The sequence below is a fragment of the Mustela erminea genome, chromosome 5 (genome assembly GCF_009829155.1).
Source record: "Mustela erminea isolate mMusErm1 chromosome 5, mMusErm1.Pri, whole genome shotgun sequence".
In the NCBI taxonomy this organism is placed as follows: Eukaryota; Metazoa; Chordata; class Mammalia; order Carnivora; family Mustelidae; genus Mustela; species Mustela erminea.
This window is the reverse complement of record NC_045618.1, coordinates 101,717,585-101,734,869: the sequence shown is the minus strand read 5'-3', so window position 1 is coordinate 101,734,869 and position 17,285 is coordinate 101,717,585. Positions and strand designations below refer to the sequence as shown.

The following is a 17,285-nucleotide window of genomic DNA, read 5'->3' as shown; positions in this document are numbered from 1 at the left end:
TTCTGCTGTATCTTAATTTTAAAAATAAAATTTAAAAATTCATATTATGGACAGAAGGAGTGGAGGAATAGATGAAATAAGGCAGGCCATGACTTGCTAATATTTGGAGCAGAATGATGTCAGAAGGGGGGAAATTCATGTCCTCTCTCTACTGAAGATTTATATATACAATTAGAATAAAAGGTGGAAGCTTGTAATACTTGAAATCACAGGTGACAAATTTAGGGAAATATTCAGGTTTCCTAGTATTGTAAATTACTGCATAGTGTAACAGTGATTGAAACATTATAGGATGAAGTTAGAAGTGAAAGTGATATGATTAAAGATATTTTATACCATATAAGTACATATGAGAAATTACTTTGATAATGTTTTCTTTTGTTTTTATTTTGTTTTCTTTAGGATGAGAGAAGCTGCAAGAAAAATAGAAGAAAGGCATTTTTCCAACCACGCAACACATGTTGAATTTCTGCCTGTTGAGTGGAGGTCAAAACTTACTCTTGATGGAGGTACAGTTCGTTTAAAAATTAAGTGATTTAATCAGTGACAACAAAGTGTTGCTCATTGGGAACAAAGTGTCTTTCATTTAGTTGTCTTGAGGTGTAGTCACTCTTTGTTATAGATTATTTAAGAAAATCCATTGATTTTTATTTTTTTATCTTTTTTATTAACATATAATGTAATTTTTGTTTCAGGAGTACGAGTCTGTGATTGATTTTTAAAATAATTATATTGACATATGTTGATTTAGATCACCATGTAGATTTCACACATAGCCCAGTTTTCATGCATGCCGTCTGTAGCTTAGGGGATAGGGCGAGGGGGATAGGGAGCATGTGGAGGGAACAAAATATTGTCTCAAGTTTTTGACAGAAAGTGATTTATTGACAACTTTAAAAATATTTGTGGTCCACAGTTCCATATGAGCTTACATTTTCTTTCTAATAATTTTCTTTTCCTATATTTGGAAGATAAAAATCTCAGGTTTTTTGTTTTCTTTTGTTCCTGCATTCCCTGGGCTGGTGAATTATAATCTAACATAGAGAAATTATACAGTATATTTAAATAAAATCATTTTTGTTTGCTTCCTTAAAGAGTTGTAAGCTAAAATATGCACAAAGTTGTGACTTTTTAATCTTTAAACCATTAGGATGGCACGTTTCAGTTGATGATTTGCATAATCTGGAAAATGAAAGTGGTGTTCTAAACGTGACATCAGCTGCTGTTTGTGGGCTTTTCCTGTGTGCCTGGCACTCCATAGTTCATTCTGCATGGATTTTCTCATTTAATTTTCTCATATGTCTTTGAAATATACCTACTTTGTTTTCTCTATTTTACTGATAAGGAAACTGAAACTCAGTGAAAGGTTAATGAGTTTAACTAAGAACGGCAGACAGAATCTAGATCTGTATGATACCAGAGCCCTTGTTCATCACAGCACTAACCTGCCTCCCTGGATGGTTTCCAAGGATTATTCCAAGCCTGTGATTCTATCTCATAGTCAGTTAGGAATGTCAGTTTTAGCTTATGAACCTAAATGGTATCCGAAGTTGTAATGAATTCCAAAAAAAAAAAATTGCTAGTGATCGAAGAAGACTTCTTAGCAGCAGGAGCTCACGTATAAGGTTCTAGTGTAATTAACACTATCTTTGGGCTTTTCCCATTTACCCAGATATATTTCTGAGGCTGCTCAAGAATGTAGGCAATATGAATGAACTAATATTTAATAAAATGGAACCTATAATTTTCCGTCAGGTTTAAACTACAGTGATAGACTCTCAAGGCATTATGTTAAGTGAGAGAAACTAAAGGAAAAACACCACTGTTTCTCTTCCCAACACTTCTGATAACAAAAGTTATGGAAGTTTTTTCCCATACCAACCATTTCTCCAATTCTGGGTGTCCTGCAGTTTAACTCAGTTCTGCCACAAACTCCCCAGAGAGAGTGCAGTCAGATTCAGGACTCAGATCCACAAGACTGCCCCCTGCTTCAGATACCTTCACACATTCCAGATTGTCACTTGTACTTCTGACTGATGGCTGTAAGTTGGGTGAGGGGGGGATCCTGTGACCCCATCCTAAGGTTCAATAATTGACCAGGTTCACAAAGTAACCCACAAAACTCAGGGAAGCATTTACTAGTTTAAAGTTCACTAGTTTAAAACACATTTACTGATTTAAAAGGGTGTTAAAAAGGATACAATGAAAAGCCAGATAAAGAGATAAGTAGGGCAAGGTATGGGGAAGGGGTTTAAGGGAGTGTTTAAATTTAAAAGGGCATTTTTTTGGGGGTGATGGAACAGTTCTGTATCCTGATTATCCTGGTAGTTATGCAAAAACATATATGCATTAAAACTTGAGTGAATTTTACTGTTTGTAAATTCAGAAATATAGATAAAGGGTATTTACCGATCATTGTCCTCATTAGTATTCAAGGGATAAATTTGTTTCCTTTAGAGTAGGAACAAGCTAAGGATGTCTACTCTTACAACATATACACAGTTTGAAATCTTAACCACTGTAATGAGATAAGGAAAAGAAATAGTTTTAAGGGATGGGAAAGATTATGTTTTCATTTACAGGTCTTATCAGTATCTACGTAGAATATACAAAAAAAAAATAAGGAAAAATTAATAGAAATGATAAGGTAGTTTACAACATTGTGAAATAAAATATCTATATGCAAAAATAACTACATTTCTGTATGCCAGCACAAACTATTCAGAATAGCATAAAAATAAAAGGTACCTAGAAATCTAATAAAATATATTTATATTAAAATTTTAAAAAAGATATTCAATATAACTTTTAAATACATAGAAATTTCATTTTTGTAAATTAGATGGTTCAATATCTAGAGATATTAATTCTCCCAAACTGATCTATAGATTCCATGCAATTCCAATCAAAATCCCAATAGAGTTTCATAAAACTTAACAAGCTGATCCCAGAATTATTATAGAAAGATCAGAGGCCCCAAAATAGCCAAGATACAGAACAGGAGGGTGGAGAGGGTGTCATGTCCTGGTAGATAACTGGACTATTTTTAAATTTTTAATATATAAGACAATTTAGATTGGCATGAGGATAGGCAAAGAGAGCTGTGCACCAGAGTAGGACCCCTCAAACAGATCTGTGCTTAGTTTGGAAACCTGATGTATGACAAAGCCGACATTACAGTCTGAGGTGAAAGGATGGCCTGGCCCATAAATGGTGCTTGATAACCACTTACTGTAGGGGGAGGGGAGTGAACATGATTCATACGTCACATTCCAGAAGATCAAACGCATAGGCCAGAACTTTAAAACATATTAGAAAAAAAAAAATATGGCACAAAAACACAACTATAAAGTAACATTGGTAAGTCTAATGAGATTGAAATTAAGAATTTCTTTTTTCCTCAATAAACAACATAAAAAATGAAAGACAAGCCACCAACAGAGAAGATGTTGCAACAGAACAACAGATATAACCACCAAAGCTTTAATATCCAGAATAAAGAACAGGAAACTTAAATGGAGATAGATAGGCAAACACGTACATACACATAAATGTATATATATGTGTGTGTGTGTGTTTTAAGATTTTATTTATTTATTTGACAGAGATCACAAGTAGGCAGAGAGGCAGGCAGAGAGAGAGGAATGGAAGCAGGCTCCCCGCCGAGCAGAGAGCCGGATGCAGGGCTTGATCCCAGGACCCTGGGATCACAACCCAAGCTGAAGGCAGAGGCTCAGCCCACTGAGCCACCCAGGCACCCCAATATATGAGTGTGTGTTTTGTGATATATATTTTTAATTATATATTTTCATGTAATATAAAATGTACATCTCTCCTAGTAATCAAGGAGATGCAAGTTAAAAACACAATGAAATATCTTTCAGCCTTCAGGCAAAAATTTAAGAAAGTGACAATACCAAATATTAGTGAGGATGTATAGCATTGACAGTTCTCGTTGACTACTGGTGGGAGTGTGAATTGGTACAATCGCTTTGGAAGATAGTTTGTTATATTCTTATAAAGTTGAGTGTGCACATGCCCTATGACACAGCAGTTTCATTCCTAGATGTATATACCTTAGAGAAACTCCTATACATGTGTACCAGGAGACATGTGCGATAGTTATTAGCATAATTTATATTAGCAAAAAACTAAAAGCAACCCAACTTTTTTTCAAAGGAAAATGGGTACATTGTTAGACATGTGTGAAATACTAAACAGCTGTGAAAATGAGTGGATTACAGCTATATGGGTCAACATCAGTGAATCTCAAAGGCACACTATCGGGAGTGAAATAGTTCAATTTACATAGTGTTCAGAAACAGACAAAATGAAATAAAATATTTAGGCTCTGTCACATAGTAAAATGCTATAGAATTGGCTAAAGTTATTAATATTAATGAACCTGTAGTAGATTTATAAATCTGTAAAGCAAGAGTGTAGCTCCAGCTTCTTATTGATGGTTACTTAGGGAGAGGCGTATGATCATTTAGGGGGATATACTGTGAATTTCAGAGATACTGGCGGTATTCTTACGCTAGATGGCAGAAATATGTTTTCCCATTTATAACTTGTTCTCTCAGATGCACGTATAAAATTTCTTTATATGTATGTGTTTTCACAGTGAAAGCTTTTTTTTTTGGGAAATGCATTAAAATGCACTGAAACTTTTCATATCAGAATGGTATTCACGTCTTTCACTTTTACAATTTAAAAATGGGTTGTGCTACCCATATCCTTTCCATCATTGAGAGGACTTCTAGCTTCTGCTTGAATCATTGTCATTATTAGATTGTCATTATTCCAGTCATTATTAGATTGTATTAAAGTAGGGAATAAGTAAAAACAAACTGATACAGTGAAAAACTGGAAGATGAAAGAAGCTGCACTAGACTAAAAATACAATCCTTCTCCTGCCTAAATGTGCTTTCATTTTATGATGTTCATCCAAGTATAGGGCTTCTTTGTCTTTCTGTGGGAAATGCAAAGTTTCCTCTATCTCAGATCATTTCATTAGGCATTTCAGAGAACAAGCTTCCCAAGATAGAATTTCCACGGGTTAGCTCTAATTCATGAATACTAAATTGTTTGCAGTGCAGTGTACATGACTTTCTTTTTTCAAAAGCAATTTATACCAACTTGACCTTGTTTACTGTAGAGGACCTTTACTGATCTGCCTTTGTGTGTATTTATAATTTTGCAGCTTTTGCCTGTAGGACCTTGGGTTCACTAAAGAGAGGTGTATGTAAAGCATAGGGAAGCTTTTTAATTTGTTGCTGGTTTGCTACCAGTGGCGGTGAGCATTCCACATGGGTATTGCCAGGCCTAAGGTACAGAGGCCAAAGAAGAGAAAGGAAACAGAAAAAGAGGTACAGGAAGAGTGAGGTTGTGTCCCTTAACACTTGTTCCAAGAACAGAGATGGCCTGCTTTTGCTCTGGGTACCCCTAAATGTCATGCAAAAGCTAGTACATAAGAAAAATTAGTAAATCTTTATAGATTTCATAATGGCTTTCATCCTTAATGTTCCTTTTCTTCCTGTGTCCCCTTTAGTCTTCTGTTTTTGTTTTTGTTTTTGTTTTTGTTTTTGTTTTTTTTAGCATTTTGCAAGAAGGGAAGGTTCATTAGAGTCAAAGCCACTCTTGAATTTTTAAACATGAGCTTAAGCAAAGATCTTCTGTAAGTTTAATTTTTTTTTTTTTAATTTGTAGACACTGTTGATTCCATTACTCCTGACAAAGTACGAGGTTTAAGGGATATGCTGAACAGTAGTGCAATGGACATAATGTATTATACTAGCCCACTTTATAGAGATGAAGTAAGTATCATGATTATCTTGTTACTGTTGGTTATTTTTTAGAGTGATATGTGTCCTGAATTTTACATTTTTATGTGCTTTTTTGATATAAGCAAATGAGAATTTACAGGAATCCATTAACTTTTAAATAGCCTGCATTTAATTGTAAATTTGATTATCTACAAACTACACATTGGGAAACCCTTAATAAAATGGATAATCTTGGAAGTCAGAGATTAGTTAGAAAACAGCTCTTTGGGGGTGCCTGGGTGGCCCAGTCATTTAAGTGTCTGCCTTCGGCTCAGATCATGATCCCAGCGTCTTTGGATCGAACCCCACATTGGGCTCCCTGCTCCACGGGGAGCCTGCTTCTCCCTCTCCCTCTGCTGCTCCCCCTGCTTGTGCTTTCTCTCTCTGTCAAATAAATAAATAAAATCTTTTAAAAAAGAAAACAGCTCTTCGAAAAATACCAGTTTTCATAAATCTTATTAATTATGACTGTAATTATTGTCCTCATGAAAAAGTTTTAGACACTTAAATTTCCTTCATGTTTTTTGTTTGTAATAGATTTGCTTTTATTGTGTCATTTCTGTAGTAAATTTGTTCTTAAATAGTAATGTTGCTGATGTATCACAAAAATAACCCTGGGGTAAGAGTAAAAATTTATTCAGAGGGATGAGGGACTCTCCACTGAATACATTTTGTCACTTTATTGGTAAGAGAAAAAAAATTCTGTTTCATAGGAATAACCTTGTTAATTACCTAGCATGTGTTAGCTTGCCTAATGCTCATAAAAACCCTATGAAATAGGTATAATGAGTATTCTTATTCAAAAGATGAAGAAACTGGTGAGGGAGTAGTTACCAGTAGAGCTAGCTGCTTTGCACTTCTCCATGCCAGTTTATTTCTGATTTTTTTGTTCCAAGTCATCCCTGACTTGACTCATGATATCCCTTGTATATCTACAAAAATATCTTAGGTTAAGTGCCACAGAACTGCCTTCTCTTTGGGCTGCCATCCCCTCAGGATTTTTCACCATTCCTTTTTCTATATCCCCTCATTGTCATGTCCCAGTCTGGGGCAAAGTCTGCCGTGATCTGCTTGATAGCAGTAAAAGAAAGTATAATAAACAGTAAAAAGAAACTATACAGGACCTCATTCTAACCCAACAAGGAAAGCGTGGTTCATGAAGTAAAATACTGTTAATTTACATGTTTGTATCTGTTGTTGGATATGTTCATACCCATTGTTGGCCCTTAAGGTTAGGAAATTGAACTATGGTATTTCAGGTGAAACCAGTAAGGGGAAAAAAAAAGAGAATGGCTGAGAGCATATAACATATACACACACACCCTCATAAAGCAGAAGTATACCTTATACACACACACACACACACACAGGTATATGGTTGGTATGTTTCCTAAGAAGGTATCCTGAATGTTTAAGGGTAAAATGTTCTGAGGCCTGTCCCCCAAAACTAATATTAAGAGCTTTTTAAAAAAAGTTTTAAGTTGACATTAATAACCAGAAAAACTAGAAAGAGAAGAGTATCAGACTCAAAGCTCTGACCATTGGCTAGTGATGACTGAGAAAGTAGTCACTTTCTATTTTACTCTTTTATCTCCAAAAATAATTATCTTCAGAATGGAATTGAATAAAACAGATATTCAGTAGAAAGAAGAAACTGATCGCTAAGATAAATGAAACAGAGAACACCCAGAGTGGTTTGTTGTTTTTTTTTTAAGATTTTATTCATTTATTTGAGAGAGCGAGCCCACATGTACGGTGGTTAGGACACAGAGGGAGAGGGAGAAGGAGGTTCCCCAGCTCCCCACTGAGCAGGGAGCCTAATGCAGCCATCCCAGGACCCTGAGATCGTGACCTGGGCTGAAGTCAGACACTTAACCGACTAAGCCACCCAGGTGCCCGAAGAACACCAAGCATTTTAAATTAGTTTGCCTTTTAATCCAGTTGAATTTTGTGGAAAAGCACCAGAGAACTTGTGGCTGAGATCTGTCATCATTCTTGAGCAACATTACCCAGACATCCTTAACTAGAACAATTACTTGGAGTACTCATTAAAAATACAGGCCAGAAAAACAGTCTCAAGGGGGTTATTGGAATTAAAGGTCTCATAAATATGAATTCATGATTTTGAAAATATGTGTGTATAGATAGCTATATATTAAATGTATATGTGTATATATGCATGCATATATTTCCCACCTGTGTGCATTAAAAGGGCCAAGAAGCAAGGATACCTCAATTTAATGAGCACACCTAGCACCCGGATCTTTGTCTCCTGTACTACTGTTACCTTCTAAGAAGAACTAGGTTTCCTTGAGAAAATGGCTGATTCCAGGCCTGGAGTAGGATAGGTACAGATCAAAGCTGGAACCAACTTGTCATGACATAAAGTAGGAAAATGCTTGGAAGAATGATGGGGCGGGTCACAGGGCCATAGGAGCCAAATTAAAGAAGCAGATCCCACTGGCCAAAGCTGGAACAATTTGAGCACCAAAATAATCAAGTAATTATTATTACTTATAAGGAATTAGTAGTAGTTGTTTTAATATAGAATTATAATAAGGATAATATAAGGAGTTATAAAATCACTGAAAAATTCATAATCTGAATCAATTACACATAGATAAACAATGGGGGAGAAAGCTACTGTGCCCACCACAAATGCAGCGGGGTTTCTGAAAAATGTGGGAGGAATGCTAGAGGAAAATCCTCATTTTGCAGCTGTCGTGGTAAGATAAGGTAAAGAGGCTTGGGAAAGATTCGTCAATGGATGCTTCATTGAGGGCCTTATTTTGATGAGGAACAAGATATTTGCATAGTCTTAAGGTATATCCTCACTCCGTATTAGTTAAGGAACAGGCATAGAGTGGAGAAATTAGACAGCACCTTTACTGGGTGTTAAGAGGGACACTCAGAGGATATAACATCATTTATGCAGTACTCCAGTCATTAGGAACCATCAAGCAAACATAGAATGAGGAAGTTCAAATAAAGTCAGAATGGGACTATGTTCTTTTAAAATGTAAATATTGTGAAAGATGAAGAATGGCTGTGGAGAATGTGCCAGATTAAAGGCTAAAGAGATACAATAGCTCAATACATCTCATCTTAGACCATAACTTGTCCTGGATGGGGGGAAGTGCTACCAAGGATATTAAATCATCTGACAAAAGGTGGATGGTAGATCAGAATAGATGAAATGTTATGTCAAAGTAAATTTATGAAGTCGATTACTACACTATTAGTATGGAAAAGAATATTCCTACTCTTAGGGAGTATATACTGGAGTATTTAGGGGATAAAGGACGATGATGTATGTAATATATCCTCAAATGGTTCACAAAAAAAATGTACATGGGTGGTGTGTGTGCTACAGAAACAGAAGGAATGATAAACAGGGTAAAATGCTAACAATGGATAAACCTTTGATAAAGGATATGTGGATGATCTTTGAGGAGTTGTGTTTTTTTGTTTGGGTTTTTTGCAACATTTTATTAATTAGAAATTATTTCCAGGTAAAAGGTTAAGAAAAGGAATGAAAAAAATGGTTTCCAAGGTCTCCTCCCCGGAGATTCTGATTCAATGGGTCTGAGGTAGAACCTGTGAATTTGTGTTTTTTAACAGTTCCCCAGGTGATACCATCAGGAAAATATTGTGAAGAAACAAAAGAAAACTTAGTGAGAAGCAAAAAGTTGTTCTTAATGTTAAGAAAGGAAAGCTGATTCTTCAAATCAAGCCACTTAAGCACAAGGTTGATGTTAGCTAGTATTCTAGATTAAATTATTTTTTTTTCTTTTTAAAGATTTTATTTATTTGACAGAGAGAGCACAAGCAAGGGGAGAGGGAGAAACGGGCTCTCCACTGAGCAGGGAGCTTGATGTGGGGCTGGATCCCAGGACCCTGAGATCATGACCTGAGCCAAAGGCAGATGCCCAACCATCTGAGCCACCAAGGCGCCCCTAGACTAAATTGTTTTTTAAACTGTATATGTTTCCCTAAGGAAGTAGTGATAAATAACAGCAATCAGGAGTTTTTTAGAGAATTATATCATGCCCGGTGAATGAACCTTACTTAGTTTACTCAAGAGGCATAGGAAAGAGTCTTTTTTTCCGTCTTCTCAGTTAAAATAGATGCCATTCAAAACCTGTCACTTACCTAGCTGTGTGACCTGAGACCAAATTTCTCACTTTCTCAGCTTTCTTGCTTACAAAATGAACACAACATACCTACTGATAAAGTTGTCATGAGGATTAAAGATATAATGTATATAAAGTTCCCAGTACAATTCCTCATCCTTAGATTCTCCAGTTGTGATTAATTATCTGTCTTTATGTATTTCAAGGGCTCCCATTTAAGAAAAAAAAGGAATAGACTTATTCTGTTAACTCTAGGAAGTGAATAAGGATCAGTGATAGAAAATATGGAAAGGAACATGTTTGTTTACTAATGAAGAACTTTGTAAGTAACTAAAGCTGCCTTAAAAAAAAATAGAAATGTCTCAAGGGAAAAAAATTGTAAATAATGTGATGTATTTTAACTAAACTTATTTGCAGTGATCATTTCAAAATTTATACATATATCAAATCGTTATGTTGTGCACCTTAAACTTACACAATGTTATGTGTCAATTATATCATAATAAACTGGAAAAAATTTGCAAAAACTGGAAGTGTCCACCTTAGAGTGGAGATGCTCACTGGGGTAGATGCTGAGCAACTTACCAGGATGCCAATGAAGAGACTCCTGCCTTCACAGCAGTTTAATTAGATCATCTCTTAGTTCCCCTTTCACTGGAGATTGTGAAATGCCCATGGGAGGACCCTAATTAGTGATTACACCAATAATCATTAAAAAGCCATAGTTAAGGGAAAACTTTTAGTGTTTCTCGGGTCATACTTTCCAAGGAAAGTCCTTTTTAAAAAAAAGGAAACTAATCCAGACTACAGAGACCTCATCAGAGAGTCTTCGGCCCTGACTTTTAACCCTAAATAAAGTAACATGAAAAGACCAGAGAGAGCTATATATCTTGTACATCTGAACTCTCTTTTCAATGACTTTTAACAATAATCTTAAAGAGAATGGTCATGGCCATCTCTTGTTATTTTTACTTGAAAATCATTCAACTGCTGCATATGACTAAAACTCTGTAAATTACCTTTTCTCATTAAAATTTCCTAAAGCAGAGAGAAGGACAAAGGACTAATTATATTATTTAGCCATACTTTGTCAGTTTGGATTCTCTCTTGAAACTGCTGACTTTTTCCTTTTCAGTTGATTTTCTTCATAAATTTTAACTTCTAAGCAGCTATGAAAATTAAAAACTTAAGCTTCTGAAAACCTGTCAGTTACCTACCATGTAAGAGGTTGATTAGATAATATTGTAGAATTAATAAATTAATATCACAGGGTATATCATTAATCGTGGTTCATATATATCAAAAGAATATACTTGGTCACAAAGGGATCATAGCTGGAAGAATATAATTGGGGAATATATATATATATATATAAAATTGGATCATTGAAGAGAAGGAGAAAAAACCCTAAATAATGTTGACTTTATGGACACAAAATAGAGGTAGAGTTCTCCTTTTGCTGCTGACTGGATGGTTTATCCATCCTAAGGTTGTATACAACTGTTTAAACTTGGCTTTCAAGATCATAATGTTTTGGAACACAAACATTCCTGTATATGTAAGCTATGAGCAAAGATTAAAAATGCTACGAAATCTAGATATGTTCCAATAAGGAAACATGAAGACCACTTCTATTCAAGTATACAATTATTAAATGAAAGCATCAGCTCTTCAGAAACTGTGCGTTCTGTGTATTCATTCCATGGTGAAATTATTTTAACATCAAATGGACTTTCTCTGTCTTGGATATTTATCCTTGTTTTGTTATCCATATATGATTACTGAAGTATTGGATATAGTGAGAAATGCTTTAAAAATTTTTTATATAAGATAGGTTAATCACTGGTAGAGATGCTGGTAGATCTTTCCCCTTTCATTAATTTTTAAATTTTGATGGGGAGGGTGGTATTTTAAAACAAAAGATTCGATACCTTTTGCATAAATCAAGAAAATTATAAATTTTAAGGGTTTCCTGATATTCTTCTCAAAGCTAAGTCCAAAGCACTACACTATAGCTCCCTTTGAACAGAGCCCTATAATATTCATATCATGGTGCATACTCTTTTAAACTATATTGACTGTAATTATCTACAACCCATGTCTTAGAAGGTTTTTATATGCATTTGCCACTAAGGTAGTATAGTAGTTCCTAAAATGCGGTACACAGAACTGCTGAATCAGACAGTCTGGATTGGAGCCTAGCAATCTGTCCTTCATAAGCCCTCCATGTGATTCTGATGCACTTTGAAAGTTTGAGTTGGCTTTTCCCAAGAAAAAAATTGAAATGTCCAATTAAAGAAAACATTTCCATTTATCCCTAGAAAAAGGGCAGCTTATCACCCTTCCACATGCTAGCAGCTCTTCCTATCCTCCTCTTCATTGGATGAATAGGTCATCAGACCCAACACGAGCTTTCAGTAGCTTTAAGCAGACCTCCGTATTGCATTGTAGAGTCTGTGATGCCAGCAATCATGAGAGAGCACCTTGCCTTCGTTCATGTCACTGCTAATCCTGCCAAGCATGGATGCTCAGATGATTTTCAGTTAATGTCAGAGGTAGAAATGTTCAGTAAAATCTAGTGGAGCCTAGTTAACTGTTGAGATAGAATAACAAGACCAAAAATAGAAGTAACACATAATTGTATGTAGGCATATTAAGAAATCTTGAAATGAGGAATTCAGTTAATATCAAGCAGGAAATTTATACTCAAATAGTAGTAAGCAATGAGAAGAAGAGGCGAGGACTGCCTTAAAACTCAGGTCAGGGCCCAGTATGGGTTGGGTAACAAACATTTTTCTGACCTTATGGAATATTTCAGTTAATATTTGTTAAAGCTAAATTTCAAAGGAAGCAATTTTACAAAGAAAAATGACTAAGATACTTCCCACCTTACGCCTTAAGCCCTGCTTAGCAGCCACATAAAATAACTTTTTACTCATATCCATACTGCCAACTTAATAGGAATGTTGGAATATCAAGTAGATCAACATTAGCTTTTTTTTCAATCATACGATGGCCTTTACATTACTCTTACCTAAATGCATAATGAAATAGTATGTATGTTGGCACATCTATTGGCATAAACTCAGATAAATTCTTTATCTAAAATTCACTATAGCTTAAAACTACAAGGTGTAAAAATTTAGAGTAGCATATGAGTAGGTTGCAATGAAGAAAAAATTTGAAGGGTCTCTTTGGAAAACATATGGGAATCTGCATGGAACTTTTTTTAATCTATGAAACTTTTGTAGCAACATGGACGGGACTGGAAGAGATTATGCTGAGTGAAATAAGTCAAGCAGAGAGAGTCAATTATATGGTTTCACTTATTTGTGGAGCATAACAAATAGCATGGAGAACATGGGGACTTAGAGTGGAGAAGGGAGTTGGGGGAAATTGGAAGGGGAGGTGAACCATGAGAGACTATGGACTCTGAAAAACAATCTGAGGGTTTTGAAGGGACGGGGGGTGGGAGGTTGGGGTACCAGGTGGTGGGTATTATAGAGGGCACGGATTGCATGGAGCACGGGGTGTGGTGCAAAAATAATGAATACTGTTATGCTGGAAATAAAAAAAAAATAAAAAATAAATTAAATATTAAAAAAAAAAAATCTATGAAACTGCTGGTTCATATAGTTGGTATAAGGACTGTGAAAAGTTCCAGGTGGGTATATCTGCCTTTATTCTTTAGTGATGAGATGGAGTACGCATTATGCATACTTTTCTTCATTTTCTGCAAAGTTTGAAGCACCTGAATTAATTTTAATGAGCTAGACATATTTGGTTAGTAATGTCTGTTTTTCTTTCATAATATACTTGAGTTTAGAGATAAAGTCTACAGCAAAGTCAGTGACTACTCTAATATGATAATGTTTTCTTATTTCAAACAGCTAGTTAAAGGCCTTCAGCAAGAGCTGAATCGATTATATTCCCTTTTCTGTTCTCGGAATCCAGACTTTGAAGAAAAAGGGGGTAAAGTCTCAATAGTGTCACATTCTTTGGGATGTGTAATCACTTATGACATAATGACTGGCTGGAATCCGGTTCGGCTCTATGAACAGTTGCTGCAGAAGGAAGAAGAGTTGCCAGATGAACGGTGGATGAGCTATGAAGAGCGACATCTGCTGGATGAACTCTATATAACAAAACGACGGTAAAATACCTAGTCTCTGCAAAGCATTTTAAGTCTTTGGGAAATTAGTGGACTTCTTATGTGAGCACTGTAAGATTTTCATGATAAAGAAAAATGTATTATTCGGAGTGCAAAGATTATTAGAGAACACGCCTGACAAGCTAGTTTTGTTAATTTTCATGTTAATTCATGTGTGTTCCAGTAGCACAAAATAAGTTGTTTGGTCACCATCTACTTTTTCCTTCCTTCTCTTCTTCACAGTTTATTAGGAGTGAAATCTAAAACTTATTCCAAGCTGAGTCACCACACAGAATCCTTATCAAAAGTGTTTACCAGTTTATAATCCTTTGTAGTTCTTACAAATCTTAGAGATGGACCTTTGTCTTATTATTCTGAAAATAATTTTAAAAACAGTTTTTTCCTTGACAAATAACTTTTTTCACAGATTTACAGTTACTTGATCACTTGTGGCCTTCCTGATACTATCTTATAATTCTTTAACTCATTCCTGTCTTCTTCTATAGTTACATGCTCTGCTCTTCTTTGTCCTCTTAATGCATCTCATCAATTCTAGTGGAGCAGTGAAAAGCCACTGATTTTGATAATTAGCATCATATAAAAACAAACAATTTAGTTGACTAAAACTTTTATTCCAGAAGCCTTGGATTTGTTTTAGTCTTATAGAAGTTGTCTAAGGATTTCATTTAGAATATTATTAAGTACCATAGGCTAGATATGTAAATTTTGTAGTATCAAAATAATTGATAGTTTTGAAAGAAAATATAAGCAAACCCAGAGCAGCATTTGAGATTTTTTTAAAAATCCAGTAAAAAAAAAAAAAAGTTTAGAAAGTGAACTGCACCTTCAAAAAAAAAATTTAGTTCTGTTCTTTATTAAATGTAAGTAGATATAGAACATTATAATGGGGAAAAATTAAAATAACCCAAATGTTCATCAGCAGAGTATTAATAAACTGTGGTTGATTTGTTTGAAGGACAATTACACAGCTGTTACAAAGATTGAAGTAGATCAGGAGGCAATGAAATGAAAAGACCTCCAAGATTCATTATTAAATGTAGAAAAAAAGACATAGAATAGTGTATATGGTATGAGCATTCAGTGTGGTTGGTTTTTTTTTTTTAAGATGTATATATGCTTGTATTTGTCTCGCGGTTTTCTGAAGGATCTTCCCAAAAAGCTACTAACAGCAGCTATTATGAAGAGTAGGACTAGTTTTACTAATCATTTTATAACCATTTATAGACTACAGCAGGTGCATTTATTAAATACTGTCAATAGGGATTAATGTGAGGAACTGGAAAATGGGCCATCATTTTCTTGAGTGAACTAGTGAGCATCTAATATTTATGAAATTATAAGTATAAATATGCATTCATAATCTCATACTGCTTTCTAGGCTGAGAGAAATAGAAGAACGGCTACATGGATTGAAGGCATCATCCATGACACAAACACCTGCCTTAAAATTTAAGGTAGGGAAAGAGAGATGAGATTTTCATTATTTATCTCAGTTTCTTTTCAAACATCATTTGAAGCATGATATTAGCATTCAAGTGAGATCTGAATTTTTCTTTCAAATGAGTATATATTGAGCACATACAGTGGTTAGACATTGCTAATTGGGGGTTCTACAAGGAAAAGAATGGACAAGAATGTTCTCAGCCCTCAGGATCTGTAACACAGTGTTACTGGTACTATTAGCAGTGTATAGAACAATACATACACGAGAGAGGGGTTTTAATTTTGCCCAGAAAGGTTTGCAGAGGAATGACATTTGTACTTGATCTCAGTAAATTGCATCTTGCCGAGTGGAGGAAAGGAGAATTGCTATTCTGTGTAAAAGAAACGGCATAACAAAGGTGTGGCCGAGTATGACCTCATAGTACCTCATGAAACATGAGATAATCTCAAATAGTGAAAAGAGAAAGAGATTTGGGAAATATTTAGTATTTAAAATTAATAAACCTTAGTAACCAGCTAGTTGTGACTGATAAGAAAAATAAGCAGAAGTATAATCAGTGGCGATTTTAGGGCTGGAGAACTGGCATTTCACTCAATGAGCAATGTATGACAAAAACACAAGATGGGAGTGTATGTGGTTAGTTTGGGGCAGGCAAAACAGTTTAGCTAGAATGCATAAGATCAGGCAGTGGGCTGTGGGATACAGGAAAAGCCAGAAATGAAGAACTTATATTTCACTGGACAGTGGGGAACTTCTCAGGGTTCTTGAGCTTCAGAATGGAGCTGTTGAAAGCAGTGGTTTAGAAGAATAAAGAATGACAAGAGATGTGGACATTGACCTGACTGTTGGAAAGGACACAGTCTATAACTGAATAACAGAGAACTTGTTTGCAATGTTAAATGGAGCATAGCATAACCTCCCTAATATTCATTTGCTTTTGAATATATACCCAGGGATAGTGTATTATATTGAAATCTCTTTATTACAGGAACTTAGTATCCAGGTTAAGTGAAATGATGTAGACATTTTTTTTTAAAGCAGTAAGAATTTTCTTACTGAGCATGTCTCTATGACTTACAATATTTTCTTTTTAAACTTAACACATTTAAAAGCCACATGGTAAAATTATATTTAAAAATCGTATGAGCATGGTCTTTGGACTCATCACCTGGAATTTGAGTTCCATCTCTACCACCATTATTATATGATCAATGTGTTAAATATGTAGAATTGATTTAATAGAAAAAGTTAATTCTTGTATTTCAAGTCCTGGGTTTTTTACTGGAGAGTTGAGTATGATCCACCAAGTATATAATGGTTCTCGAAATTTAATACCGTATTTGTAGAACTTATACACTAACCGTGTATTCTTCTAAAACATAGTCATGTCATCTAGTAATATGGATTTTTAATTGTTATTTAATTACTCATAGAGGAGAAAATACAGAAATCTGAAATTTAAAAAAGAATATCTGATGAACTGGCAAATATTTAGGACTCCAGAGATCTAACAGGAACAGAATAGATGGATTTACTTTGAGAAGACAGGTGTTAAAATTGTTATAGGTGACCACTGAACTTAAACTTGAAAAATACTGGTCTGGAGAGTGGGAAACTTTGTTTCTGATCATGAAGCTTTGCTGCTAACTGGTTATGTAATGTCAGCCAAATCCATTTAAAATCTCAAATTCATCTGTTTGCTCCTCTATGGA

The 17,285-nt window shown here is 35.0% G+C and overlaps 1 protein-coding gene across 5 annotated transcripts in view; it reads left to right on the top strand.

Moving 5' to 3' along the window:
• The window catches only part of DDHD1 (DDHD domain containing 1), an 83,210-nt gene that overhangs the window by 47,242 nt on the left and 18,683 nt on the right, over positions 1-17,285 (top strand). For all 5 annotated transcript variants that reach the window (XM_032344257.1, XM_032344256.1, XM_032344255.1 and 2 more), the window contains 4 exons: positions 403-509; positions 5,710-5,816; positions 13,849-14,111; positions 15,508-15,583. In XM_032344257.1, the coding sequence (XP_032200148.1) occupies positions 403-509; positions 5,710-5,816; positions 13,849-14,111; positions 15,508-15,583 (553 nt within the window). The remainder of the gene's footprint in view (positions 1-402; positions 510-5,709; positions 5,817-13,848; positions 14,112-15,507; positions 15,584-17,285) is intronic.